This window comes from Aegilops tauschii, chromosome 2 (genome assembly GCF_002575655.3).
Source record: "Aegilops tauschii subsp. strangulata cultivar AL8/78 chromosome 2, Aet v6.0, whole genome shotgun sequence".
NCBI lineage: Eukaryota > Viridiplantae > Streptophyta > Magnoliopsida > Poales > Poaceae > Aegilops > Aegilops tauschii.
The window spans coordinates 262,678,318-262,706,070 of record NC_053036.3 but is presented as its reverse complement, the minus strand read 5'-3'; the positions used below and the strand labels follow the sequence as shown (position 1 = coordinate 262,706,070).

Below are 27,753 nucleotides of genomic sequence, written 5' to 3'. Positions count from 1 at the left end.
TTGTTTCTTCTGCTAACTTAGGTACTCATGCCTTCATGGCCCTGGCTTGTAATATAAAGTTGTATGACTTTAATTTTGTGTATAGAGTTGTGTTGTGATATCTTCCCGTGAGTCTTTGATCTTGATCGTGTGCATTTGCGTGTATGATTAGTGCACGATTAAGTCGGGGCATCACATAGAGGTACATGGGCCTCGGCCCAAGTCATGCACGCAGGCAGGGTCCGGATGATCTGGGCGTTAGAGGTCCGGATGATCCGGGTGTCAAGATCGTCCGGCTGTGTCGTAGCATTCGTCGCAGGTCTGGTTGTCCGGATCGACGTCCGGATGATCCAGGTGTTGGTATGGATGATCCAACTTCACTCAATTGAGTGTTGTGGCTTCGGGCACGTTACTCGGATCGTCCGGGCCGGGGTTCCGATCGTCTGGATTTGGTCCGGATCATCCGGGTGACGGTCCGAATCATTTGGTCAAGCTCTGGCTTGCTCCTTTTCTTCTCCGTCTTTGCGTTCTTCTCCCTCCATCGTCCGGCCTTGCTCTTCAGCTTCTCCATGGCTGGTCCTTGGTACCTGACCATACAAAGTGTCTCCGTTTGAGGTAGTAGCCATGTCTCATGTGATTCGAAAGGGAGTCACGAGAGGAGAGATGTCACCTCGGTCTCGAGAGCTCTTGCACATGCTTGTGTCATCAGTCCACTTGACACTTGGGGAGACAAAGGTAGGCCCATGGGAATGACCGTGGGATGTTCCGCATCACCTTCTTCCTTCACCGGCTTAATACCGAACTTGACCCTAACCTTCATGCATATGTTTGAGTAATTGTACTAGTTCTTGAGGATATGGTTGAACCCTATATGATTCTTTGTATGATCCAATATTACATGTTCTTGATTCAAGTTAGTATTCTCACGAGTGTTAAGAGGAGGCCTCGCTCGCACTATTGTCATGATTGACCGTAGAGGAGCTACTGTCGTTGTGAAGGATTGGGGCATTGAGGTAATTCAAGGTGACAGTAAAAGCCTTTGATTCCCCATCATCACAATTGATAGGGGAGTACAGAGAACCCTTAGAGAGGCCGCGTTCATGGGGTAACCCTTAATTATCATGAGTTGAAAGCCTATGGGGAAGACTATGATGGTGGCGTGCGTGGCACGAAGTCTACTTCAAGTAGAACGTGTTCTGTACCCGCCTCCGCTCACTTATGCATTTGACCAGTTACTAGAGGATACAATAGTTCATATCTGGTAGTGATTCTAGGCCCCCCAGAACGTTTATTACTCAAGCACCTTCACCACTAACTTTGCATCTTTTTATTTCCTGTTTTTACTCTCTTGTTAGTAGTTTAGTTAATTACCCTTTCTATTCCAGTTTCACTAGCAACTTATAGAGTAGACTTTTTCCAAACTCCGGTTTGAGTGCGTACGTGGCTACGTGAAAGTGACAACGTAGTTGCGGGGTTTGTGGTGCCTTCCTATAAGCTTCCTATGAGTTCAACACTCTACTTATCATAACGAAAGTACAACAGCCCTGTGCACTTACAGGACATGACCAACCCCTCTCCAAGTGCCATGGGGCGGCTTATATAGAGTGCGCCACCCCTTGAGCTAGCCCATTACAAGGACGGGTTGATGAATATGTTTATTGCATGCGTTACTACTAATAACTGAAGGTTTAATTGCTAGTAAAGCCATGTGTCGTGCTCCTTGGTCGCTTCAGATCCCGCGCGGTCCTTCGCCTCCCTTGTCCAAGTGTGGGTGGGTAGCCGAGTGATTGCGGAGCGGCCGAGTGGCCAGACAACATCCGATTGGATGGATGACATCCGAGTGGAATAATTATTGATGAACACCTGAGTGCGCTTGTGGCCCGGGGGCCTCGCTGCTGTTGATGTGGGTCCTAGATTAGTCCAAGATGTCTCCTTCTTGACCCTACCCGTAGTAGGTAGTAGGTGACCCATCACTACCCCTTGCATCATTCTCAGAACCGCATTAGTGACCTCATCTTTATAAATATATTAGTGTCTCTTATAAAAATGCGCTAGAAATCTGTTCAGTAAAGGGGGCTTGTTTCTTTAGGGATCCGGGGGCCTTTGGACCAACACGGCACGACCATTTTATAAAAGGGGTTACATGGGCCGCCGGTGCTAGGCTTTAAGGGCATGAACTAAGGTGGCATAGGGATAGGATGCCCTATGAGAAAAAGTAGTTTGAGACATTTACATTATTTTTTTCTCCCCAATGCAAGCTACCACTAGTGGGCATCATTAAGCAATACACATACATGTCATGCATTTTTACTCTTCACTCTAACTTTTTCACCTTTTTACACCGAAACATATTTTCTCTTTCTAAGCACCCGCATTTTATAGAGGATCTTACATCCGATCCGAACATATTTTCCTTACATCCGATGTTACATGGCATGCCAGAGGCCAGGCCGTGCCGCACCAGTTCCTCACCCTTGTAAAAAAAAAAACAGTTCCTCACCCATCCCGCGGCCCCACCACTGCTCCCATTTCCGCACGCATCTATCAACGCGACACCGCCGGCGATGAGCGCGAAGCAGCTCTGCGACGCCTTGGCCGCCGCGGGGTTCGACAGCGGAGATCCGCTCGACCCGGAGAGCCTCGATTGGGCGTTCCTCCAAGGAGACGACTCCAGCCGCGTGCTCGCGTGGATCGCCGCCCGCCTACGCCGCGCCAACGTCCTCTCCGCCTCCGACCTCGAACTGTACATACCGATCTGTCCCGCGAACCCTCTAGAAATTTCTCTAATCGTAGCGTGTCCAGGCGCTAGGTAGCGCAGGTGCAAGGATTGTAAAGGTCGTCTGCTCGGTGGGGTTGTTTCGAACGCGATGGGAGGGGCATGTGTCTGCACTGTGAGATGTGCAATGTGCATTTGCAATGCAAGGCGCTGTTCGGGCTTGCGGGTGGGGTTCTGGTTCGAGTTGGCCTGAAAAGTATGGGGTTTGGATTCAATATAGTAATGTGATGTGGAGTACAAAGTTGTCTGTGAATCTCGGGGAAGTGGAGGGCTTTGGAGAGAAAAGCGCACAACTGCAATATTCGTCGCCACATGCTTTTATTTTCTGAACAGACGCCACATGCTTTAGGAATGTGATTCATCATACCATAGCACTGTCTATTCTTTAATTAAGGATAACAAAAGTTTTGCTGCATGAAGAATAGCTGCAGATTGTGATTTTAAATCCCGTATTACATCATGATTTCCCCTACATGTACTGATTCTCTTTCATCTGAGGCTTAAACTGGTCTTATTGTTTCGTGGACTATGCAGCTATGATCAGCTTGAACTAGAAGGGAAGCTTTTGGAGGTATAGAGATTTTTAACTCCATTTGTTTAGTAAACTTAGTTGGACTATTAAGTTATTACAATTCCTCATATAATGTTAGTCGATTGTTGGAATATAGCTGTCTCGGGCTAGGGATATGATCCTAATATGAGTACCATTTTTAGGGGAAAGACTTGGATTCCGCTTTCGACAGTATTTCGGCGTTCTCAGAAACTGGAGAGAACCATGAATACACATTCCTGTCGGAAGAAAGTCTGGGAGACATCCGGTATGCCATGTTGCTCTAGTGTTATCCAACAAGTGATTCAATTGGTATTGTGTGACCCTCGTCTTTTGAACAGTATGTTTTAATCTCTCCATTGACCAAGGATTTTCTTTTGATTTTTTCTAGCGACTCAAAACTAGCACTTAGAGCTGAAGTTTCTGATTTGGAAAAAAAGCTCGCTTCTCTGGAATGGCAGCTTGATTTGCTTACAGCACAAGCTACCACCATCACGCAGGGAAAGAAATCCCGCACATCTGCTAAAACTAGCGCAACTGGAAAACTCGCGAGATTTGATGAGGAACTTGCCAAGAGAAGTTTAGAGGTAAAATGTTGGTTTCTCTTGTCAACCTGGAAACAGTATACCATATACCACTGTCCTTGTGTCATTCCCTGCTGTATCGTGTTAAGTAACTGTAGTCTGCACTGCTCATTGTCTAGTTTATAATCAGCGGGAGCATGGCAGTACTCTGGAATTAACCAAGTAACTAGCTATCATTTGTGGCCGATGACTGTGGTCGTGTTCACTCAAAAAGACACATGTTGGCAGCAAAAAGAGTTTACTGGACTTCAAGTTTACACAAATCTATACATATGTTTAAGTTCTTTTATATTATCTTCCTGTCTGACATTTGATAGGTGTGAAATACCAATTGTGGTTCTTTCTAATTGGCTTTATTATTTCTTATAGGAATTCGTTGCAGTACTATAATAGAAGAATTTGTTATGTGACGGTTTGTTTTTCCATTTCCCCTCCTTTGCTTCAGATGAATGCAGTACTTGGAAAACTTGTTGCTACGATCCAGGAGTTGTCTTACTATCATTCAGAAGCTGGTATTAGTGTTGCCCTTCACGTGTAAAATTGCACATCTTACCATTTGTTACTTAGATTGACATGCGTTGATAACTGGATACCTCCATTTTGATTCACGTGCATTTCATTTCATTTTATTCATTATAGATATTGGCGTCTACCTGTCATACTGTGATTTCCAATCATATGTAATCAGTAACCTGGCTTGTACCAAAGAACTTAACACATGGTTCACTAAGAAGTTTGAGAAGGTGTGTTAATCTATCATGATCTCGCTGTTCCTATATTAACTGATTTATGTTCAACAAAACATGCAAATATCAGCTCAAAATCATACATGGTCATACACATAGTGTACAGCGAATTGATGCATGGGGATTCTAATATTTTGCCAAGTCGCTAAGATCTAAGATATTCACGCGCTGGTGCCTTTTGTAAAAACCAAACCTGTATTATCTTTGTTCGTTTTCTTATTTGCACTAATTATCAATTTTACATTGTCAATAATACCTTGTTTGAATATTAATTTTAAACACTATACGAAAGGAGAAATTAGCTTAGTGCAATAATTTAGTGCACCATCATATATGTAGATAAGAAATAACGAAGAAACAATATGATAGATTAACACAAAATTTAAATAATGAGTGTACCCTTTTATGTAGAAAAAGGTAAGTATTTTTATGACTTGCAAGAACCAGTTCATTCAAAAGTTCAAATTTATGGGGGGAAATATGGGCAATGTAATTATACTAAAATACTCTCCCTCACATCAATCTCATCACCAAAGCGGCGGACAAGAACAACGTGAACATCAATAGGCGCCTGATTGGGAATTTTCGTGGTGTTTTAAACCAACTGGAGTTGGAAGAATTACACCTTGTTGAAAGAAAATGCACACCTGGTCCAATGCCCAGGCAAACCCTGTGTTGACAAAGTTCGACCACTTCTAACACTCTGACGACTAGGACTTGCTATTCCCCAATGACCACCTCCAAGCCGTCACCACGGCTTGCTCAGAACATGCCCACCACGGCTTGCTTAGAACATGCCCCTCTGTTCCTACAGGGTGAAGCGGAGGAAAGAAGAAAGCGTTCTTTCAAGTTTGAGGAGTTCTGGCTTCGGCTCCCAGGTTCCATGAGACTATGGCCTCGGCATGGAATAAGCCTATCCTTGATCGGACACCATTCGTCGCATTCACATCAAGCTATGGCGCACGGCGAAGGCACTCAAGGCATGGCAGCGCCAGAGCGTGAGAGTTCTCAAGACTCAGATTGTGATTGTGAAGGAGGTGATTTGGCTCCTGGATCAGGTGGAGGAGAATAGACCCTTGTCTGCGGCAGAGCGTGATTTGAGGCGTAACTTGAAGACTATGTACTTGGAGCTTTCTTCCGTTAAGTCACCGGGCCTGGATGGCTTCATTGGAGCTTTCTTCTAGTCTTGCTGGATGATCATAAAGAATGGCGTGTTTGCGGTAGTCCGTTGCTTGGCTGCCCTTCGGGGGGGGGGGGACTGCGCTTCCCTCATCAACTCCGCCAACATCATCATGCTTCCGAAGAAGCTTGACGCGCTCGGAGTTGGGGACTACCGTCCGATCAGTCTGATCCATGGCCTCTCGAAGATCTTCTCCAAGCTCTTGGCTAACAGGCTTGCCCCCTCCTACCGACGATCGTCTCCAAGTGCCAAAGCGCCTTTGTTTAGAAACGGTGTATACTCGACCACTTCATGCATGTTTAGAACCTGATTAAAGATCTTCACAGAAGAAACATTCCGGGCCTTTTCCTCAAGCTTGGCATCTCAAAAGCCTTTGACTCCGTGAACTGGGCATACTTGCTTCAGGTGTTGCAGCGTCTAGGTTTCGGGCAGCGTTGGTGGAACTGGATCTGCCTATCCTTGGCCTCCTCCTTCTCTAGGTTCCTGCTCAATGGCAACCCCGTCGCATCTTTCAGTCACGTCCATGGTTTGCACCAGGGGGTCCACTTTCCCCTATGCTCTTCATCCTGGCCATTGATCCGCTGTAGAAGATCCTTCAGTTGGCACACAGAGGGGTATTCTCAAGCCCATCCGTGCATGCATGGTGCGTTACAGGATCCCCCTCTTCGCGAAAGATGCCAGTATTTTTGCAAACCCGGACAAGGACGAATTGCATTCTCTGTGACAAGAGAGTGCCACAAAAGCTAAAAGGCAAGTTCTACAGGACGACGGTTCGACCCGCAATGTTGTATGGCACTGAGTGTTGGCCGACTAAAAGGCGACATGTTCAACAGTTAGGTGTGGCGGAGATGCGTATGCTGAGATGGATGTGTGGCCACACGAGGAAGGATCGAGTCCGGAATGATGATATACGAGATAGAGTTGGGGTAGCACCAATTGAAGAGAAGCTTGTCCAACATCGTCTGAGATGGTTTGGGCATATTCAGCGCAGGCCTCCAGAAGCTCCAGTGCATAGTGGACGGCTAAAGCGTGCGGAGAATGTCAAGAGAGGGCGGGGTAGACCGAATTTGACATGGGAGGAGTCCGTTAAGAGAGACCTGAAGGATTGGAGTATCACCAAAGAGCTAGCTATGGACAGGGGTGCGTGGAAGCTTGCTATCCATGTGCCAGAGCCATGAGTTGGTTGCGAGATCTTATGGGTTTCACCTCTAGCCTACCCCAACTTGTTTGGGACTAAAGGCTTTGTTGTTGTTGTTGTTGGACAAGGACGAATTGCGCGTGATCTCTGCCATCCTCGCGGCATTTAGTGAGGCTAGGGGCCTTGTCACCAATCTGGCAAAATCTGAGGTCTTCCCCATCCGCTGCAACGACATTGACCTTGTGGACATCCTGTTGACCTTCCCGGCCAGGGTCGCGGCTTTCGCAGGACGCTATCTGGGGTTTCCTCTCTTCCTCTTCACTTCCGTTGACTTCGCAAGGCCGACCTTCAGCCACTCATTGACAAAATCTCTGGAAGACTTCCGGGATGGAAGGGGAAAAACCTTAAGAAGCCCGGAAGGGTGGCCCTGGCTCTGGCAAAATCGGTCCTCGCCGCCATTGCCACCTTCCACCTCACCGCTCTTCCCTTCCCGAAATGGCCGTGGAACAAGATCAACAAGATTACCAGGGGATTCATTTGGGCTAAAGATGACCAAGAGCAGGCATCTGGGGGCACTCGCTGGTTAACTGGAAACCGTGTGCCACTCAAAGGAGTTGGGAGGCCTGGGCATTGCTGATATTGACCGTTTTACCGAAAAAGGCTTTCGCCCCGCTTTATAAAGAAAGCAAACCACCACAACCACAAAGTACCACAGAGGTCCACACACACACACACAGTCGCACAACATAGAGTACAAGAGGGTTCTGTTGAGGGCACAGCTCAACAAGCCCTGAAGAAAGGAAAACAAAGGCGGTGACACCGCAACTAAGAAGCTAATCCGTCTCGGGTGGTGGAGGAGGAAGCGGCGGCGCCAAGTGAAGAGCCATCGCGCGAAGGTCAGCAATGATGATGTTGATGGCGTCCTGGTCCTGGTGACGGCTAAGCGGCCGCCAGAGCTGCAAATAACCACACATTTTGAATACTGCGTTAGTGGCACGTCGAAGAGGCACACGCTGGATGACAAGCTTATTGCGCACGGTCTAGAGCGTTCAAGCAAGGACCCCAATGAGCAGCCACCTAATGTGGCGGCCCGACGGGGTTGATGCCTGGACCTCGGTGAAGAGGTCCGGGAAGTTGGTGTTGCACCAACTAGCCCTGACCTATGTTACATGGTACGGGGATACGGATACGGCGATACGGGAAAACGGCATTCTCTGGAAATAGGCATACGGGGATACGGCGAGTATATGTATGAATGCATAAAAAAAAGCAACAAAACACAAATTTTTAGAGGATGAGAAAATTGATGTTTATGAAGTAACCTGATCTTTTTCATTCAGGGTGATCTGAATAACTCCCTGGGAAATTGCCATCACAAACCTACACGTCATTCCCTAACATTGGAAAAATAGATAAATAGATGTACTTCGTTCTCCCCTAAATCCTAATCCATACCATGCTTAAGAACAGAAAACTTGAAGCAATGGATTGAAGCTTAGTAGCTTACTTGCGTACAGACTAAGGATGGGGAAGACTTGCCGACTTGGAGTTGGAGGACGGAGGCAGGCAGCGAGCTGCGAGGTGCCGCCGGCGCCGGCGCCGGAAGGGAGTCTGGAGATGCGGCTCGAACCCTCACGATTTGGCAACTGCAGGTGACGGCAGGATGGACTCCAGCGATTAGGTTTATTTACCCATCGCAAGTAGGCCTTTTGATGGGCTGGAGATCGAGTGGTAACAGGCCTAACGTATCCGTGGTGTATCCCCGCGTGTCTCAGTCGTATCCCTATTTTTCTCTCTTTATTTTAATTCGCAAAAACGTGATACGTAGGGATATGGGTATCCCACGCGTATCCGGACGTATCCCCGTCCTAGTGCAGTATCCTGCACCGATACGGCACTTATGTGACGTATCCCTGCAACACAGCCCCTGACTACCTCATGGAGGCAGCTCCAGAGGAACTGGGCGGAGACGCATGAGAAGAAAATGAGATTCGAGTTTTCCTCAGTCCCACAAAGGGGACAAATCCCGTCGCCCGGGCCATTCCGTTTTAACACCTCCATGCCGGAGGGCAGCCGGCCACGGATCCATTGCCACATGAAGATCCTGATCTTGAGTGTCACACAGATAGCCCAGATCATCTCGAGGGCCGCCGGGCCTGGGTTGGGGGCGATGGCCTGGTACAAGGACTTCGTGGAGAATTTGCCCGAGGGCTCTAGGTGCCACGATAAGCGATCATGCGTCTGCGTCAGATCAGGCTCGTGAAGCGCGACGGCCTCCAGGAGCTCATGCCAGGCGGCGATATCCAGGGGCCCAAATGGCCGCCAGAACGCGAGACGCCCTAATTCAATAAGGGCCGTCTCAATGGAGATCCTAGGCTCCACCGCGATGGAGAAAAGATTCGGGAACCGCGCAACGGAAGGGGAGTCCCCAGCCCAACGGTCGAACCAAAACAGGGTGGCTGTCCCAGAGCCAACCGTGATGGAGGTCCCGATGCGGAGAACCGAGAGCAGCTGGATGGCGGACTGCTAGAACTGGGAGCCCCCTGTCCGAAGGCAGAAGGCAAGAGGTTGGCCGCGTAAGTATTTGTTCCGGATGATTTGCAGCCACAGACCTCCCTCGCCATTCGCAATGCGCCAAAGCCACCTCGTCAGGAGGGCCAGGTTCATGTGTTTGGAGGACATGATGCCGAGGCCACCTTGGTCCGTAGGTTTGCAGATGTCGGTCCAACGAACCATATGGTATTTCTGTTTATCTCCATCACCGGCCGAGTTGACGAGGATCGTCCGAGCCACCTTAGACAGCCATCTCCTGTCAAGGCTCGATACGGTGCTGAAGCTTGAGCACCGGGGGCCGTAGGTCTGCTACGGAAAGCCGAGTTGCTAATGGGGATCCCCAGGTAGGTAGGTGGTGGGGAAAGAACCAAGCCGACAGTTGAGTCGGTTAGCTATACTCTGACTCTCAGAGGGAGAGTAGCCTAATACCATCACCTCGCTCTTATCGAAGTTTATTTTGAGACTTGACAACTGTTGGAAGCACAACAGCAGAAATTTCAGGTTCGTGATATCGGCTGTCGAGCCTTCCACCATGATAATGGTGTCGTCGGCATATTGGAGGAGGGAAACACCACCTCCCTCCGCTAGGTGCGGGACTATGCCGTGGATGTGGCCCGCGGTCTTCGCCTTATCAAGGATAGTCGCTAGGGCATCAACCACCATGTTGAACAGAAATGGAGAGAAGGGGTCACCCTGCCTAACCCCACATAGGGTGGGGAAATAGGGACCGATCTCTCAATTAATGTTAACCGCGGTGTGCCCAGAGGTAACCATCTGCATAACCAGGGCGACCCAGCGATCGTCGAACCCTTTCCTGAGCAACACTTCCGAAGGAAGGTCCAGCTAACCGTGTCATAGGCTTTGTGGAAGTCAATTTTCAGGAAGACTGCTTTGAGGTTTTTGGACCGGACCTCGTGTAGAACTTCATGGAAGACAAGAACCCCATCTAGAATATACGGCCTTGGATGAAGGCGGACTGGTCAGGGTGGGTGATGCGGTCGGCCAAAGGGGCCACCCTATTGGCGTACCCCTTTGCCAGAATGCGAAAGATCACATTGATCACGGTGATCGGCCTGAACTGACGAATGTCTGAGGCTCCAGGCACCTTGGGGATCAATGTGATGATCCCGTAGTCAAGACGGTGGAGGTCAATGGTGCCCACATAGAAATCCTCAAAGAGGGCCATGACCTCCGGTTTGATGACAGTCCAGAAGGCCTGGAAGAACTTCACTGGTAGGCCGTCGGGGCCAGGGGCGGACGATGGATTCATGCTTCTAATCGCCGCCCAGACTTGCTCCTCACCGAACGGAGCCGCGAGGGCGGCATTTTCTGCGGTGGAGATGCACTGGGGCCAACCCAAAAGTCCGCAGCTAGGGCCAAGCTTCCCCTGGGGGGGGGGGGTGTGGAAAAGAGGGCTTTATAGAAGCCATCGACATGAGCGCGGATATCGGCCGGGCGCTGCAGTAGGGTCTCTCCGTCCCAAAGCAAGGGGATGGTATTCCGCCTCCTACGACCATTGTCGATGGCCTGGAAATAGGCCGTATTGGCGTCACCCTTGAAGACCCACTTTTGGGTCCCCCGAAGTCGCCAATATGCCTCCTCGTCGGTGTAGATGACCGTGAGCTGATCCTTAAGGTCGTAGCAAAGCAACCACGCATCGGGGGCTAGTCCCACCGAGTTAGCCTGGAGGTCAAGAGCTTGGATGGAGGTGAGGAGGGCATTCTTGCGATCCCGCAGGTCTCGGCCGAGGTTGGCGCCCCAACCCTTCATAAACTGTCGAGAGCGCTTGGCGCAGAAGTGCCAATCATCGACCGCCGAGAAGGACCGGTGCGGAGCAAGCCGGGCCTCCAGCCAGCGGTCACGAACGGCCTCGGCGAAACCTAGGCGTAGGGGGCGGGCAGTCGTCCTGAGAAGACATGAGCAGAGGGACATGGTCCGAGCCAATCCGGGTGATGGCTTGGAGGGAGGCGAGGGGGCAGCGAAGCTCCCACTCCGGCGAGACCAAGACGCGATCCAGAACGGAGCGGGTCGGGTCCGCCTGGCGGTTGGTCCAGGTGAATCTGGCACCAACCCTATCTAATTCCCGGAGACCGAGCTCAGCGATGCAATCATTGAACATTTGCATCCGAGGGTAGTTTACTAGATCGTTGCTCTTATCCTCCGCAAATCGGAGGAGGTTGAAGTCGCCACCCACTACTACGGGCAGACGCGCGGCCGACACCTTCGTCTTAAGTTCATCAAGGAAGGACTCAGATCGGCGGTGGTCAGCGGGGCCATAGACGATAATGATCTCCCACTTGAAGTTGAGAGCACGTTCGAACAGCTCCATACTGACGTAGAACTCACCCCTATCCATACCACCCACCTCAAAGGTGGCATCCTTAACACCTAGCAGGATGCCACCCGAGTGCCGGGCGATCCCACTTGAAGGGAGCCAATGCCAAGCAAATAGGTGGGTGCTCAATCGCTCAAGCTCAGACAAGGAGAACTCTGTGCGCATGGTTTCTTGGATTGCCACGATGTCTATCCGCTCATCTCGCATGTACTCGATGAGTTGGCGGCGACGGCCATCTTGGCCGAAGCCGCGGATGTTGCAGAAGAGGGTCTGCATTAAGCCGCCATCGGGGGGCTGCTTGACCCCAGGACACGGGAGGCGCTTTGGGCGCGAAGGGCGGCGGTGCGGGAGCGGGTGCAGCCACGGATCTCCAAGGCCGCTTGCGGGGCCTGGCTATCCGACTGCGTGGACGTGGGAGGTCCACTGGCTGCGGGGGCAGGGGGCGCAACCATGCGTGCGCGGGCCTCAGCCAACCTCCCATCAAGGATTTCCCGGGCACGGATTGCCTCGATCTGAACTAGGGGGAGCTACCTCCCCCCTGAAAACTATAGCGGAGTCGGCCGCGACCTTAGCTAGATGCCCTAGCGGTGCCGACTCCAGAGCAGAAAACGGGCATGTAGATGAACTAGCTGGGATGACTGGGGTACCTGGCTTGAGGTTGCTGGCCGCGGCTCGAAGCTCTGCCCGCTCCGGGATGGGCAGAGCAGGGCTACCAGCCGGCCGGGCAACATCGATCCGGCACTGCGACGGGAGGACGTCACCGGAGTCGAGGTCGAGCGCCCATGCCTGGAGTAGGCAGCGGTCCGTGGCGGGTGGGGAGGCACAACCACAGGTGTAGACAGGACGGAGGCCACCCCACTGCTAGTAGCTGATAGGGGGGAAGTTGGGGTGGCGGTCAGGCGAGGAGAGGCTGGAGGAGACGCGAGGATCGGAGCCAGAGACCGGAGCAGGCCCGAGTCGACCCTCTCCCCAGCCGGCAGAGCACACATCTACAGGTCTAGCCGAGGTAGTGAGGTGGCCGCGGCCAGAACAGCGAGGGAGCCCTCCGGGCCGGGAGCACCGATGGGACCAGCCGGGCTGGACGCTAGGTGCCTAGGGCCGTTGGCGGGGAGCAGGGGGAGGCCGCAGGGCCGTCGTCAGGGAGCAGTGGGGAGGCATTGGCATTTTGGGTTGACGCGTTTTGGGCGTGCTCTCCAACTGCGCTGGCATTGGCATCAGTGGAATGACCTGGACAGGCCATGGGTTGGCTCCCAGCTGCCGTGCGACCAAGCAAACACGGCATTTTTCCTAGCTTCCACCACCATCACCATCGACAATGGACGCACGACGCTTTTCTGGCATGACAATTGGAGCGGTAGGGGCCCCCTCAAGGAGCTTGCACCGAAGCTCTACAAGATTGCTACCCGCAAGCACAGGACAGTTCATACCAAGCTCAGTGGGGAGAGCTGGATCAAGGCGGTGTCCAGACAGCACTCGGTGGCCCAGCTAGGGGAATTTGTTGGTCTCTCGGAATGGATCAGTCAAACCCAACCCTTGCCAAACCAGGAGGACTCCATCTCCTGGAACTTGACGGCCAATGGGGTCTACTCTTCCGCGTCGGCGTATGCGGCTCAATTCCTTGGATCCCACCCTAGGTTTGACTCCCAAGATTTGGACCGCGCATTCGGAGCTCAAATGCAAATTCTTCGCATTGCTCATTCTCCATGGCAGAATTCTTACGGCTGATAGGCTGACAACTCGCGGATGGCCCCATGACTCCATGTGTCAAGTGCCTCCAGGCTCCGGAGACAGCCACTCACCTGTGCAAAGGCTACCCTTTTTCCGTTGCTGTTTGGAGCCATGTGAGCACCTGAGGTGAAAACCTACTTGTGTCCTCTTACCTGCCTGAACCTGGCGGAGTTTCCGAATGGTGGTATGACATCACCGCCTTGACGTCAAAGGAATGACACACCTTGAGGTGGCCATGTTGGCTCTGGAGGACATTAAGCAGCGCCATATGGCGTTTGGCGGCGCCATGCCCACCGTGGGGGTCGGCTGAGATGTTTTTCCGTTTTTCCACGCCCCCCCCCCCCCCCCCCCCCCAAAAAAATGTGCGCCCCTCTGTACATATTTGCTCCTGCCGGTTCCTCGAAAAAAAACTCTCCCTCGCATATTGCCTCCCGCAGGCCTAACCATTGACCTAGTGGGTATTTTTAAGTTTTGCCAGCCAGGTCTTGAACTCGATAACTGTTGTTGAGGCTAAATTTACTGTTAGAACATTGGATCATACTTTTACCATTATGTGCTGAGCAAGTTTCCTATTTGGGGTTTTGCAGGGAGCTCTCCGGTTTGTTGCCAAAGAAGACATGCCAAGGGGTGAGGATTCATTTACTTGCTCCTTGCCATAATTACGATTTTCTTATGTCTACTATCTCCATACTTTTAATATGTTCTTATTTTTCAGAGCCAATAAATGCAGATACTTTTTTTTATATTCTCTTTTGCTCTGAAGCACCGATACGGCCAGAAGTGCCATGTCCACGTGCAGGATGGCGCCGATACGGCGATACACACGATACAGCCGCAATACGCGTATTCCAGGAGTATCGTGATTTTTGATTAAAACAAAAGAAAGAAAAAGCAAAAGAAAAAAAAACGATACGGTGGAGGACACGGTGTTGACCCGTCAGGATACGGTGATGCCGATAGCACACCCCGAGCCAAATAAAAGCCCACGTGACTAACCCTAACATTGCTCTCTCACTTTCTGTTCGACCGCACGAGGACACACAGGTGGAATATCATTTTATTCTTACCTCTTAAAGCCCTGACTGAATCTGTCGTTCCCTCTATTTGATGTTATTTTTATGCATTCCACTGCTGAAGTTGGATACAGGTGATGGAAAGGCTATAAATCCTTTTTCATGTGTCAGCATAATGTGTTATTTTATTGCTGCGATGAGAAATGTTGAATGTTCCACTTTTATGTACCCAGCCAACATAGGACTGCACTATTGTAAGCTGACCATGCTATTCTATTTGACACCTCAAGTTTTCTGGTAAAATGTTATGCTTAGCTACCCGTACTTGTTTTGAGTTTTCCCACAATGAGTGCATCTTTAGGTCTGATTATGCTTAATTGACTTAAATCGAGTTTCAATTCTGAATGGAGCTATTTAATATCTGTCTCCCTGAGTTCATGTCGGGTTAGAGAATGGAGTCAACAGCTTGTCCAAAATCAAGAAGATAAGAGTGGCACCTTTTCAACCAAGTCTTCGGTATCTGCCATTTACTGGTCCCAGATGGGCTTGGCTGTTGTGTTCTCTATTATTGATATCTTAATGTATACTTTAATTTCACCAAGAAGTCGCACTCAGTAATTCCCATGCAGGTTTTCAACATCTAGGTTATGAACTTCCAGAGCGAATTACAATAAACAAAGTTTCTTCCTTTTCTTTGCAGGAGATTCCGAAAAGCCTCGTCATTTTGTGGTCGAACTAAAGCGAATTAATTCAGTGTAAGTATTTATCGATCTGTCAATTACGCTGATTTATTTATTTTTGGTTTACTACTCCAAATTGCTGCATCTTCAGTATGTTAAAATCCCCTTTATTTGTTACCATATGAAAACTTGGAACTATGGCATCCATCACCTGTCATGTCTCCACCTAAGGATAGATATGACGATTCTTGTTGCAAGACATTGTTGATATAATTAGGTTCTGTAAGTTAGTGCTTCATCTTCTATTGAGAAGCTGGCGTCGAGCTTGCTGGAAGGCATGGAAGGCAAGGACCTCTCGAGTAGAACTCTCGGTCGATTTCGGCGCTAGGGCTGGAATTCAAGCCGAGCCGACTCGTTAGAGCTCGTCAAGATAACAAGTTAGCTCGGCTTGATTCGTTAACATATTGAGCTCAGTTTGAAACTCGGCTTGACTCATGTAACTCGCGTGCTAGCTCGTTAAACTTGTTATAGATGTGGATAATAAAGTATATGTTTTACATACGCAATTAATCTACAGAAATATACTTGTAGGCCCATATATTTCTTCACAAATCACAACAATCAACAATTTACACTAAAGGGAACTTAGTGCATTCCACACATGACAATAATCAACAACAATATTTTATCTTATTTCATTTCTGATGTGGAAGAACCTGGTGCTGGCATCCTCGTCCTGAATCCTGATCTGTCGAATCCTGATGTGAAATTCCGCCTTCTCCTAGAGCTTGCCTTAATGTGGAAGAACCTGGTGCTGGTATCCCTGTCCCAAATCCTGATCTGTCGCGAACGCTGACACATTCTCGTGCTTTCCACCGCCGCGATGCCCAGCAACCTGTGTTTGAGGGCTTTGCGGAAACCCAGCTCCTCCTGAGTCAGAACCCTCTCCTCTTGGGCTTGATCAAGCCTTGGAATTATTTCCGAGGCCACCGCAAATTGGAGCCTGAGATTCCCAACCGTCTCCGAGCTCCATCGTTGGATCGCGCTAGCTGTTCTGGATAACTTGATGTGGAGGGACCTAAGCGCAAATTGGCATACAAGTTCTTTGGACCGTTCGTCGTCACCGAGCGCATCAGCACCCTGGCGTACCGTCTCCAGCTTCCTCCGGACAGCCGCATCCATCCGGTATTCCACGTCTCACAATTGAAGCCCTTCGTCCCCGACTATACACCGGTCTTCTCCGAGCTCCCCAAGGTACCGGACCTCACTGCCAGCGAAGCACAACCAGCTGCCATCCTGGACCGACGCATGATGAAGAGGGGCAACGCTCCAGTCGTGCAGCTCCAAATCCAGTGGGACAACATGCCTTCCTCTGCAGCCACCTGGGAAGATTACGACGTACTACGGCAGCGGTTCCCTACCGCCAGCATATGGGAGGAAGACACATCTCAAGGAGGGGACAATGTCGCGCCTGCAGATGGCAGCAGTTCGTCATCTGCAGCGGACTGAAGCAGTGCAAGTTCATCTGAACTTAACTGAACTTGCAACACCCTGCGTGGTGATCTGGGCTTGGGCCTTGTAAGCAAGTCGTGCTGGGCGAGGGTTGGCCCATGTAGTCAGCTACTTATGTACCGAACGGAGAACGATCAAGGCATCGAGAAAGTAAATCAGTTGAACCATCTCCTCCTCCCACACGCTTCTCACCTACTCCCTTCTCTGCTTCTCCCCCAATTCTAGATCGAGATCTCTGGTTCATCACAAAAAGGGAGAGGCCCGGGTGGGCTGCGCGCAGGGAGGAGGCCCAAGCGGCAAGGCCCTCTTCTTTTCTTCTTAAATTCTGAACATACAAAATCACAGCTGTAGGAAAGGAAGACCAGGGAGTTATAGGAAGAATAAGAGGGAAGTAAAACTATTCCTGAGCTCCTGGATTTATGCACTATTTGTTAAAATTGTTTTGGACAATTTTAGAGATAGAAAAATAAACCAAGTTAATTCAAACTTGCTCCATTTTTGAACCCAACCAAACCAACTTCAAATGAGCTGCAGTTTGACAGAGAGGTTGTAGGCAAGGTGCAAGATTTATAAGGAAGGAATGAACATTTAATGGGGCAGGGAAGAATTCACTTGCAAAATAAAAGAAACAAGAAGGAAGGGAGAGGTGATGGTGCATGGGTCATATGCATAGAGCTAGCAACAACACAAGAAGAGTGCAATGCACATGATGAGCATGATGAAATGCAAAATGACAAGAGGCACAATGCAACATAACAATGGTGGGCATGGCATGCAACAAATAAAAGAAACAATGCAAAACAAGAAGCTGAAGCCATATATATCGATGCCCACATGGAAATAGATCATGACAAAGGTTGGATATATTACAAAGTGGGACTCATCACTTTTGGGCTGTTACAGTCCTGCAGAGATATACACGTACGGTTGAACAAACCGAAGGCACGACAGACAATGAGGCACCTGCGGCGCGTCCGCGTGGCCGGACGATGCAGAAGCTCGCACCAGACGGAGACAGCCACACGAGTAGCCACACCCATGCATGTTGCAGCGTGCGTGAACACTGGCACCGGCCACGTGAATACGTGATGGATCTATGAGCCAGCATGCACGCCTAAGCAGGCGAACACAACAGCGCGCGCACGAGAAATATCTCGCCTTCATGGGCACGTGTGAAGCCTTGGGCGCAGCGTAGCAACCGATCCAGTCGAAGATGCCGGTGGAGTCGCCACCAAGGTCGGAGTAGAGGCACGTAGATGACAAACGGTAGCGGGCGACGCAAGCTGATCTGAGATCGGAAAACCAAAAAAAAACCGCCGATCAAGACGACCGGCGAGAGAGAGAAACCCAGATCAAGGATCGGGAAAAAAGACTCTAGTGCTGCCGATCAACACGACCGGCGCACGAACCCTAGGTACGTGCGGCCCCGGGGGCGGCGCGGTGCAGAAGCGGCGGGGGGCGGCTAGAGTTTGGATCGGTTAGGTTGATACCATGTTAAAAGGGAATAGAGAAGGACTGGTGGAATTGTTGATGTATTGCTTGAGTCTCGTGGGCCTATATATAGGAGTACATGACCATCTTGGAGTACAAGACAAGCTAGAATAATTCCTAGTCTATCCTTTGTTTCCTAATAATCATAATACTCAACAGGCTCGAGCAGAGCTTTTCTCCGCCTGCGGTCATCCATAGTAGCCACGAGCGGTCCCTTCCTTTGTATATTGCTACAGGGACGGTACCCTAGCACTGACCGCACTCTACGAGGAAAGAAGCAGGAGAATATCTGCGGTGCAATGCGATGCTCTGGGAACCATCATCACAAGCATGTGCGCGCGTGGCGCAGGCGGCCATACTCCGCGGGTACAAGCTAGAGCCAGCCTACTCAATCAAATATTTAGCCAATGAGAAACTCCGCGAGGGGCCCCGTGAGGCACTATAAATAGGGGAAGGCTGCGGCCTCAACAGGGGCGACTGATTCATGGACAACACAAGTCACACATTGTAGCCAGTCACCATATGAAATAAAGGGCAAATGCAGGAGAGTATTACACCAACACGGTGGCCTGAACCTGGGTATTTCTTGCGTGTTCTTCCTCCCGTTCTTTCTCCTTCGATCGATCATGACCTAGGAAGCTAGACGTGTTCAGTCCCTGGCCGAATTCTCAAAGTGTTGTAGCTAACAGCACAATGTCCGATTCTTAGACACCGACAGTGCATGGCATGAGGTGCTCTCCTGGATCCGATCTACGCCCCCCCCCCCCCTGAGGGGGATGACTTCGTGGACTAGTGGCAACAAAATTGCTGATTCGTCCCCACCTTGGCCTGGAAAGGCCTTCATTGGTTTTAATGCTGATGGCCTGGTGCATTTGGAAGCACTGCAGTGCGATCATCTTCGACAACGCTCTGGCCAGCTTAGCTCGTCTCCTTGACACGGTAAAGGCGGAGGCGGGGCAATGGGTGATGGCAGGAGTGCATGATCTAGCGGGTTTGCTTCCGGTGGTGGCAGCACCTAGCGGCTAGGGGTGTTGCATTGTATACATCGGGTGTTGCCCTTCCGAGGGCTTGTGCAAACTCTTCTCTCTATCAATGCATCTAAACGCGAGGCTTTTGCGTTTTCTCGAAAAAGTTCTGCTCTCCCCATTTTTTTCCTAAGGCATATTCTGGTCATGCGCAGGGATTAAGGATCCGTTAAGGAAAATGACCATGGCAGCGATCATGTAGGAGATAATAGTTAGTATACTCTCTATTTCAAAATGATAGGTGTATTTTGACTATTCAAATTTGAATTTTGACCTTAAATTTCGTATACAATTTTCCTTAATACAAATCATAATCTCAAGAAAGTGCATTGGAATATCCATCGGTATCAATTTATGCCCTATTAATTCATGTTCACCACCGAATATTCATTTCTGAACCCGGCTCATCTACTCTCGGTGAATAGTAAAATAAGGACGACGATAACTGCCACATGTGTGGATGTTAAGGGGTCTGCCCACACGTTTTGTGTGGTGTCTAAGAGAACCAGCCCACACGCCTACGTGTGGGCAAAACAACTAGCGCCCACACGCCTCTTTTTTTCCCTTGCGGTCCCTCTCACATGCCTACGTGTGGGCAAAATGCATAACGCCCACACGACCTCTCTCAGCCACCTACCTCACGGTCCCACACGCCCCGCGTGACAGTCACCACGCGTCCCCGCAGTTGCCATGGTCCGGACCCTCTTCAATGTCCGTTTAACTGCAGTTGCCATGTCGCTAAACTACAGTTGCCATGTCGGACAACTACAGTTGCCATGGTTGCTCAACTACAGTTGCCATCTCAGGTCAAGTGCCAGATGCCATTTTGGACAACTGCAGCTGTTGCCATGATGGTCTGGTTTACTATAGTTGCCATGATTTGAAAACTTTAGAGGTTGCCACCTACTAACACTAAGCAGTTGCCATGTATGGTCTGGTTTACTACAGTTGCCATGATTTGAAAACCTTTGGAGTTGCCACCTACTAACACTAGGCAGTTACCGTGTAGCGCTACAAAGAGACATGGCAAAACAACATGTTCGGGTAAAAGGGAGAGTTGCCATCTGCTTACAAGCACACTAGGGCAGTTGCCGTGTACCCTGCAACGAACATGGCAACTGACATGTTCGGGTAAAAAAAAAGAGAGTTGCCATCTGCTTACTAGCACGCTAGGGCAGTTGCCATGTACACTGCAAAACGCATGGCAACTGGCAGCTTGGGTGTGGAGAGAGGAGACGGGCGTGTGGGCGAGATGGCAAATGCCCACACACTAGCCCTTGTGCGTGAGTGAAAACTGGCGTGTGGGCGAACTGCTAAACGCCCACACACCGTCCCCTCCGTGTGGTGAAACGGACGTGTGGGCGACCGAGTGAATGCCCACACACCAGCCCAGTTCTACGTGGCACCACAAACATGCCAAGATTCGTGCAACCACAAATGGACGCGGATCCACGCGTGTGGGCGAGATGCAAACGCCCACACGTGTGGGCGTTAGTGTTTCCGTAAAATAAAACAATACTAGAAAAATAAAAAAAAAGTCTGATTTTTTTGTCAACCAAGACACTCGAATGCGTGTTGTTCGGGAAAAAATTCATCGTGTTCGGACGGACATTTGAGGAGCTCGTGGCAAAAAAGACAAAATCGGTCCAAACAGTGAGTGAACAGTAAACTTTCTCACAGACCCCAATTTTTTTCTGGGAGTTACTCAGATGTCCAAACACCACCAAATTTGGCACGGACATCACGCACTTGAACATCTTCCATTAAAAAAAATCAGATTTTTTTTAATTTTTCTAGTATTCTTTTACTGTTCACTCAAGGGAGCAGATGAGCTCAGAAGCCGAATTGCTGCGTCCACTGTTCACCCCTTTCTTTAAAAATAAATGTATGTCAGGAAAATTCAACATCCATGACAGATATAAGTACTTGAGTGTTCCTTCAGATACCACATGACATGGACTCAGATTTATATCTCTTCTTTGACGTTTTGATGTCCGTTGTATATTATCTTTTAACAGTCTACCTTATAGTCACCATCAAATTGAAGAGCCATTCTACTTGTTGTACTAAGGCCTCTCTCCTATTAAAAGATTTGCTAAAAGTAAAAAACAGTACATCGAAGCACAAATGGAACATGCTAATGAGGAGGCTACACTTTCAAAGCTGAGAGCTCAGTTGGCATCTCAACACTCATATATTCATGAAGACATCCATTCTCTAAGGTATGTATGACAATAGTAAACTGGAGTTAGCATAATATAATTATTTGAGAATGGAAGTTTTGAGAATATGGTATATTCCTTCTTGGCCATCTCTAATAAGGGAACTGCTTGGTTCTTGCTGTCGTCACTAATTTTACTTCCGTAGCTTGGGCACAATAAGTAGAGATTGAATAAAGTCTTGTAGAGAACACTTCTTTTTTTTGTATGAAAATGGTTAGGCTGTGTGTATTTTATCCTTATTATATGGTACTGCAGTGGAGCTTTTGTTTATGTGCTGTTCTGAATTTGTATAATTCCATAACTTATGTATCTGCTGTATTGTGGATTTTCTTATTTCGTTCTCAGGAGGAGAAATTCTGAACTTACAGAAGAGCTGAAGGATCTCTCCCTTCAAGTGCAGGAATGCCTATCCGAGGTATATTCTAAAACAAGAATTTAGTTCCTAATATATCATGAACTACCTAAAAGTTTTTTCCTCCATGGATGCTTCAGAATTGTTAAGCTGACTGTTTGATGCCTTGGGTGAATAATGTTCTATTCCTATGAGCATTATGTGCTTTATCGATGATATGTTACAGGCCCCTGCCGGATAAGGGAAATATAGTAGGCAGTGGGAATAGTTTTTCCTAGACACCTTGGTCATATCACGAGCTCATGGCTGTTTCAGTGGAGTTACTACATGAATGAACAATGAAGCTAAATTTTGTGAAGAGTGTACCTACAGACCATGAGCGTGATAGCTTATTTGTCTATTAAGGAGCTTGTATCCTCAATCCATAGTCCCAATACACTCTTTTCCCACTGTCTCAAGTAAAAATTATATGTTTGCCCCTAATTTAGCTAACCCATACTTTATCTGCCATGTTTCTATTTTGTTTGCTAGATTGTGTAATAATTAATGGTCTCTTTTCATTGTTCTTTTCTCTAGACTGTCGCAAGCTTGTGTTCTGACCTGGCTCGACTTGAGGGTGCAAATATTCTGCAAGGTGTGATCTTGTCATGACTCAGTAAGCATTTGAAAGTGTTTTGCGGTATTGAGCTTGGCGCTTCATGTTGCTACCTATGACCTTCTAGGGGATCATAACTTGATTGTTCATCGCCAGGAATGCTACATAAGCCAGCAAAAAAGGGTACTTGCTACTACCCTGTTCCGGTGGAGACCGACGTCCTACCAAACTAAGTGATAATGTAGACATTTCTTCTTTGTCGCAGTTCATCAATCATTTGGTGAATCAGCTTGCTGCTCATCGGTTTCTGGCGATAGCCTGCCAGCTTGAAAGACGGACAAAAATTTCGAGTGCCTATTCATTGTTGAAAGCTACAGAAATGGAGCTGCAGAGCTACGTATTAGCTGTCAATAGTCGCCTGGTATTGGTACTGCTTGCTGTTTTATCACTGTGTGTACACTCTTATATTTCAGGCTGCAGGTGGGAGTGGGCTGCGGTGGGACTCATCCACCCATCCCACTTAAAAGTGTTTAGTGGGCACCCGTGGAACACTGCAAAAAATTGATGGGCTATCCCACTTAACCCATCGGGAACCCACTAGACCCACTTTTTCTAGCCCTCGGTTAGTTTCCTGAGCAACGGCTTGCGGACGATAGCTCCCATATCACCCACGTCGCACATGAGCTCGTCAACGCAGGGGTATGGTGGCACCAGCGGCTTGGCGAACTCCTCCAGCCGCACGTGGCGTCCGCCTCCATGAACACCACTACCTCCGCCGTGCAGTCCACCACTAGCTTCTTGCCGTGTGGGAGCTCCCGCAGGCGACCAGCCATGGGGTAGTAGTGCACCAGGGCATCCTCCAGGCCGGCCTTGAGGAAACCCACCGGTTGAGCCGGCGCCCCTCCGGGGACGAGGCACCGGAAGAATTCGATGACTATCACGTATAAATGCACCTCCGGCTGGTTGTCGACGTTGGAGAGCGGCCTCACCTCGCGTTGGCGCGGCACCACCAGCTCAGGCTTGACGAAGAACAACAAAGAGGACGGTCGCGCAGGTGCACAATCCCTATCAATTGCACTAGATCGATGGAAAGTTGAGTTTTTCGACATCTCCCATGTCCCACCACCATGTATTCCTGTTTGTTCGGAGCTAAAACCGATCACGTGTGGTGGTACTGGGTCCCGGGCAGTCGAGCACGCCGACGTGGGCGAGCAGCACCCATAGCTGCGTCATGAACTCGCCGCCGGTGCCGAGCACCTCGGCGTGGATGTCCACGACGTTGGCGCGGCACCACCAGCTCAGGCTTGACGAAGAACAACAAAGAGGACGGTCGCGCAGGTGCACAATCCCTATCAATTGCACTAGATCGATGGAAAGTTGAGTTTTTCGACATCTCCCATGTCCCACCACCATGTATTCCTGTTTGTTCGGAGCTAAAACCGATCACGTGTGGTGGTACTGGGTCCCGGGCAGTCGAGCACGCCGACGTGGGCGAGCAGCACCCATAGCTGCGTCATGAACTCGCCGCCGGTGCCGAGCACCTCGGCGTGGATGTCCACGACGTCCGTCGGCGCGAGGAACAGCAGTAGCTCCTCCAAGAACTCGCCCAGCACCGCCCAGCGCCGCCTGTAATCCTGGCCTAGTGCTGCCCCTAGCTGCCCGCCCAGCAGTGCTGCCTTCTCCGCGATGGTGCTGCTCCACGCCCTCCGTGTACTTCTGCTCGTCGGCCTCGATCTTGTGGAGCCTCGCCAGGATCTCGTCCTTGTTCCTGCAGCTGGTGAGGTGGCACCGCGTCTGCCGCACCACCGTGTCGAAGATCTTCTCCGCGTTGTAGCTCGGGCCCGGCAGCATCTCCGGCACGAACGCGGCTAGTCACGCGCAGTAGTTGGGCAGCTTCGTCGCCACCAGCCGGGCGCAGAACAGAACATGGGTACCTCGGCGCGAGGATGACAAGGGCAAGCTCCATGGCATTCTCTTACCCTATTGCTTATTGTTACGTTCATCCATTTTCTTGATGATTGGTTCATTTGGCGGGACTCCCACTTCTACCCACTTAACTCTGCTAAGTTTTCGTGGCTTGTCCCCCTGTACCCACCAATTTCTAATGGGACGGAGTGGGTCGAGGTGGGACGCCCACGGGGAGTCCCACCTGCAGCCTGACTTATATTCACTTGAAAGTTAATGATGTAGTTTAGCTTGTTAATATTCACTTCATGTGTACACTCTTATAAAATAGAGTATATACTACACAATACATAGGACCAATATCATCTAATTGGCGAAGCCGCGTCTAGCATGATCGAAGAAGGGTCTATTGATGACCGGGATACTTTTCTCCATGCTGTGAGGGATATTCTTAGCAGTTACTCAGGTAAGCAGGGTTTTTGCACAAATCATATGGTGCAACCTACTGGAAGTAGGAATAATTCATTCTTCCCATTTTTTGTAGGTTCTCAAACAATGACACCAACATATGTTTCAGCATGTGCTTTGGTTGAGCAGATATCTGAGCTGGAGGATGAGCTCCACTGTTATCAGCATGAGCTTGAAAATGTTCTTCCACGTGAACGGGGAAGATTTATCGATGAACAGTGAGTTGACCTCTCAATTGTGCACAAAACATTTCTTCCCTAAATAAATTTCACCTTTCTTCAATATATTGGGTGGTTGAATCTTGCTTACTGCACATCAGCAAGAGGAGGTTCACACTAATACTCATTGAGACATTGACAAAAGTTGTGTTGATAGAGTTATATGTTAGATGCAATCACTCCCATGATTTGTCATAATTTTGCAGATGCAGGATGGTCCAAACACTCGAGCAGATTTTATCTGTACCCGTTACACATATGCTACCAAAATTTACACCATGGGTACATTCTCATCGCATCTGTCTACCCTTTCCTACTCTGTTCCGTTGCTAGTAGCTCACCATGTTTTACTTAGCCACTGGCGCAAGCACTTGAAGAATTGGAAATGATCAGCTATGAAGTCTATGCTTCTGTTAATGAAGTAACGATGGCTCGAGAGGAAAAGACCAAGGTCTGTTGCTTCCTCGTGTTGGTAGCACTCAGCTGTTTTAGCATTTTTGGTGTAGTTCTGTATGTGGATTCAGTCATCACTTCAATATTTACAAATGTTGTGCAGATGTTACAGCAGCCTTCACGCAATGCGCAGCAGGAAAGACGAGTATTCGCCGATTTCTTCTGCCATCCAGGACGGCTTGAGAATCAAGTCAGAGAGCTGACTTCTCGTGTTAGAGGAATCCCGGAGTAATGTTGGATAGGGTGGTCAATAAGGCAAGTGCAGAGTCTTGTTTGCATTCTTGTCTTGCTCAGCTCGAAGGCTTTCCTCCGGAGGTTTTTTACTTTTTTTGAAAACACAAGACTTATTCATTCAAAATAACAAGTACATCGTTTACGAGGAGGGTACAATTTCACCCGAAGCCTCCTAAAACCAGTCACTAGTCAAAGAAAATCTAGCTAGCTTAGCAAGTTCATGAGCAACCTTATTCGCTTCCTTAAAACAGTGTTCAAAACTAGTAAGAGAAAATACACATGCCCCAAATAATAACAATCATAAAAAATTGCCGTAACGTTCCTGTAGACCGTCCTTCATTCTTCATGGTTTCAATGATCTTCAAATTATCTAAGTTAATGACCGAGGCAATTGTAACCCGCCTTTTGCGTAAGTATATCCCATATCTTAGTGCCAAAGCTTCAGCCTTGAGGACGACAAATGTATACCAATTAATTCTCTAATTACCTTCTATAATGAATTTGCCTTTATCATCTCTTAAGACAGAGCTAGCCGTGCGTCCAAGCAGGTCATGATCAAAAGAAGAATCCGCATTAAGTTTTATGAAACCGGTAGATGCTGGACCCAACCCCCTCTTTTCATTGTAGACTTTGGAGAGAACACAATGACATAGTTTGTCTTTAGAGCACGTATCCCCATAGAACTCCGGTTAGCATATTGAGTTTTCTTCTCATGCACCAGTTTACGCCTTAAGTACTAGGCGGTAATGGCGATCAACTCACGAGCATTCTAAAGACCCAAGATAGCATGCTTCGGCTGAAAGAATAAAAACTCAAGAACGATCATCTAGTGAGCATTCTAAAGACCCAAAATAGCATGCTTATGCAGAAAGAGTAAAACTCAAGAACACCTTCACCAGCATGATCAACTTCACAAGCTCTTTTTAATTACTTCATCCATCCCATTTTTTTTTCAAACCTCCTTTGCTCTGGACATTGAAGCCACAGGTGCTCTGTATCTTCTGATCCAGAGGAACAAAATGAGCACTGGGGTGGAACCTTTAGGTGTCTATTAGCCAGTGTAATGCGACATGAGAGAGTGCCATGCAATGTGCGCCAAATTTTAAACCAAATAGAATTAACTATGATTTGTCCCGTTTCATTAGTACGTCGAAGTTTCCTTGTGTGTTGGTGCTCGTTTCCTTCTCTCCCATTCCACAACATAAGCTGACCGTACGAAAAATATACCATTTTTTGAATAGATCCAAGCAAAAAAAAAAATCCAACATGTCATGTTGAGGAAGAGGTATTGTGAGGACTTGTTGTGCATCAATTGGCACAACATTTGTCTAACCAGATTTTCATCCTAATTATTAGTAACATGATGAATTAAATCAAAAACCTTAGATATCATATATCCCCTTTTACAAGTGATAAATTTTCTATTAGCACAATTCGAGATCCAAACATCTTCCCAAATATCAATACTCTGACCATTCCCAACATGCCATGATACTTTGCCAGGTAAATGAGGCTCCCTTTTAAATTAGTATTCAATAAATCACCATCAGAAAAATATTTTGCTCGCAAAATGGTAGCACACAAGGACTCTGGGTTCTCAAGAAGATGCCATGCTTATTTTGTCAACATCGCCAGATTGAAACAATGAATATCACAAAAACCTATGCCCCCTTGATTTTTGGAAATGTACATTTTCCATCAGCCATCCAATGCATCCGCTTCTGATTGTCCTTGTCACTTAGCAAAAATGTGACATCGCGTCAACGAATCCTTTGCAAGTTTTTTTTAGGAATTGTAAAGGCGAATATAGCGTAGGTGGGAATGTACAGCAGAATTGAGAAGGATTTCCTTCCCCGTGGATAATAATTTTTCTTTCCATCCACTAATTTTCACGATAATATATACAATCAATCAGGTACTGAAAACAATCAGACTTGTCCATACCCACATTAGCGGCAAACCTAAATATTTGCCATTGAGAGCCTCAGTCATAATATTCAGAGTGGTACAAATTTG

At 48.6% G+C, this 27,753-nt stretch overlaps 1 protein-coding gene across 4 annotated transcripts; it reads left to right on the top strand.

The window, feature by feature from the left end:
• Nucleotides 1-2,412: 2,412 nt before the first annotated feature.
• On the top strand, nt 2,413-25,915 carry LOC109739548 (AUGMIN subunit 3). 4 transcript variants are annotated; one of them, XM_020298630.4, is made up of 18 exons: nt 2,413-2,722; nt 3,290-3,326; nt 3,470-3,573; nt 3,697-3,892; nt 4,335-4,401; nt 4,529-4,632; nt 14,157-14,196; nt 15,283-15,337; nt 21,381-21,512; nt 21,858-21,927; nt 22,441-22,498; nt 22,587-22,642; nt 22,725-22,880; nt 24,719-24,830; nt 24,909-25,050; nt 25,257-25,332; nt 25,406-25,501; nt 25,607-25,915. In XM_020298630.4, exons 1-18 carry the CDS (start codon nt 2,544-2,546, stop codon nt 25,733-25,735), a joined length of 1,809 nt encoding a protein of 602 aa, XP_020154219.1. In that variant the 5' UTR covers nt 2,413-2,543; the 3' UTR covers nt 25,736-25,915. The 4 variants fall into 4 exon arrangements, with proteins under 4 accessions (XP_020154219.1, XP_073364554.1, XP_073364556.1 ...); XM_073508453.1 differs by having other exon boundaries at nt 22,725-22,886; XM_073508455.1 differs by lacking the exon at nt 21,381-21,512.
• The last annotated feature ends 1,838 nt before the right edge of the window (nt 25,916-27,753 follow it).

Excerpts from the sequence above, each read along its gene's own strand:
- LOC109739548 (XM_073508453.1), top strand. The coding sequence starts at position 2,544 with ATGAGCGCGAAGCAGCTCTGCGACGCCTTGGCCGCCGCGGGGTTCGAC. Across the intron at positions 22,499-22,586 it reads GGGTGCAAATATTCTGCAAG|GGGATCATAACTTGATTGTT; the intron begins GTGTGATCTTGT and ends ATGACCTTCTAG. Across the intron at positions 25,502-25,606 it reads CTCGAGAGGAAAAGACCAAG|ATGTTACAGCAGCCTTCACG; the intron begins GTCTGTTGCTTC and ends AATGTTGTGCAG.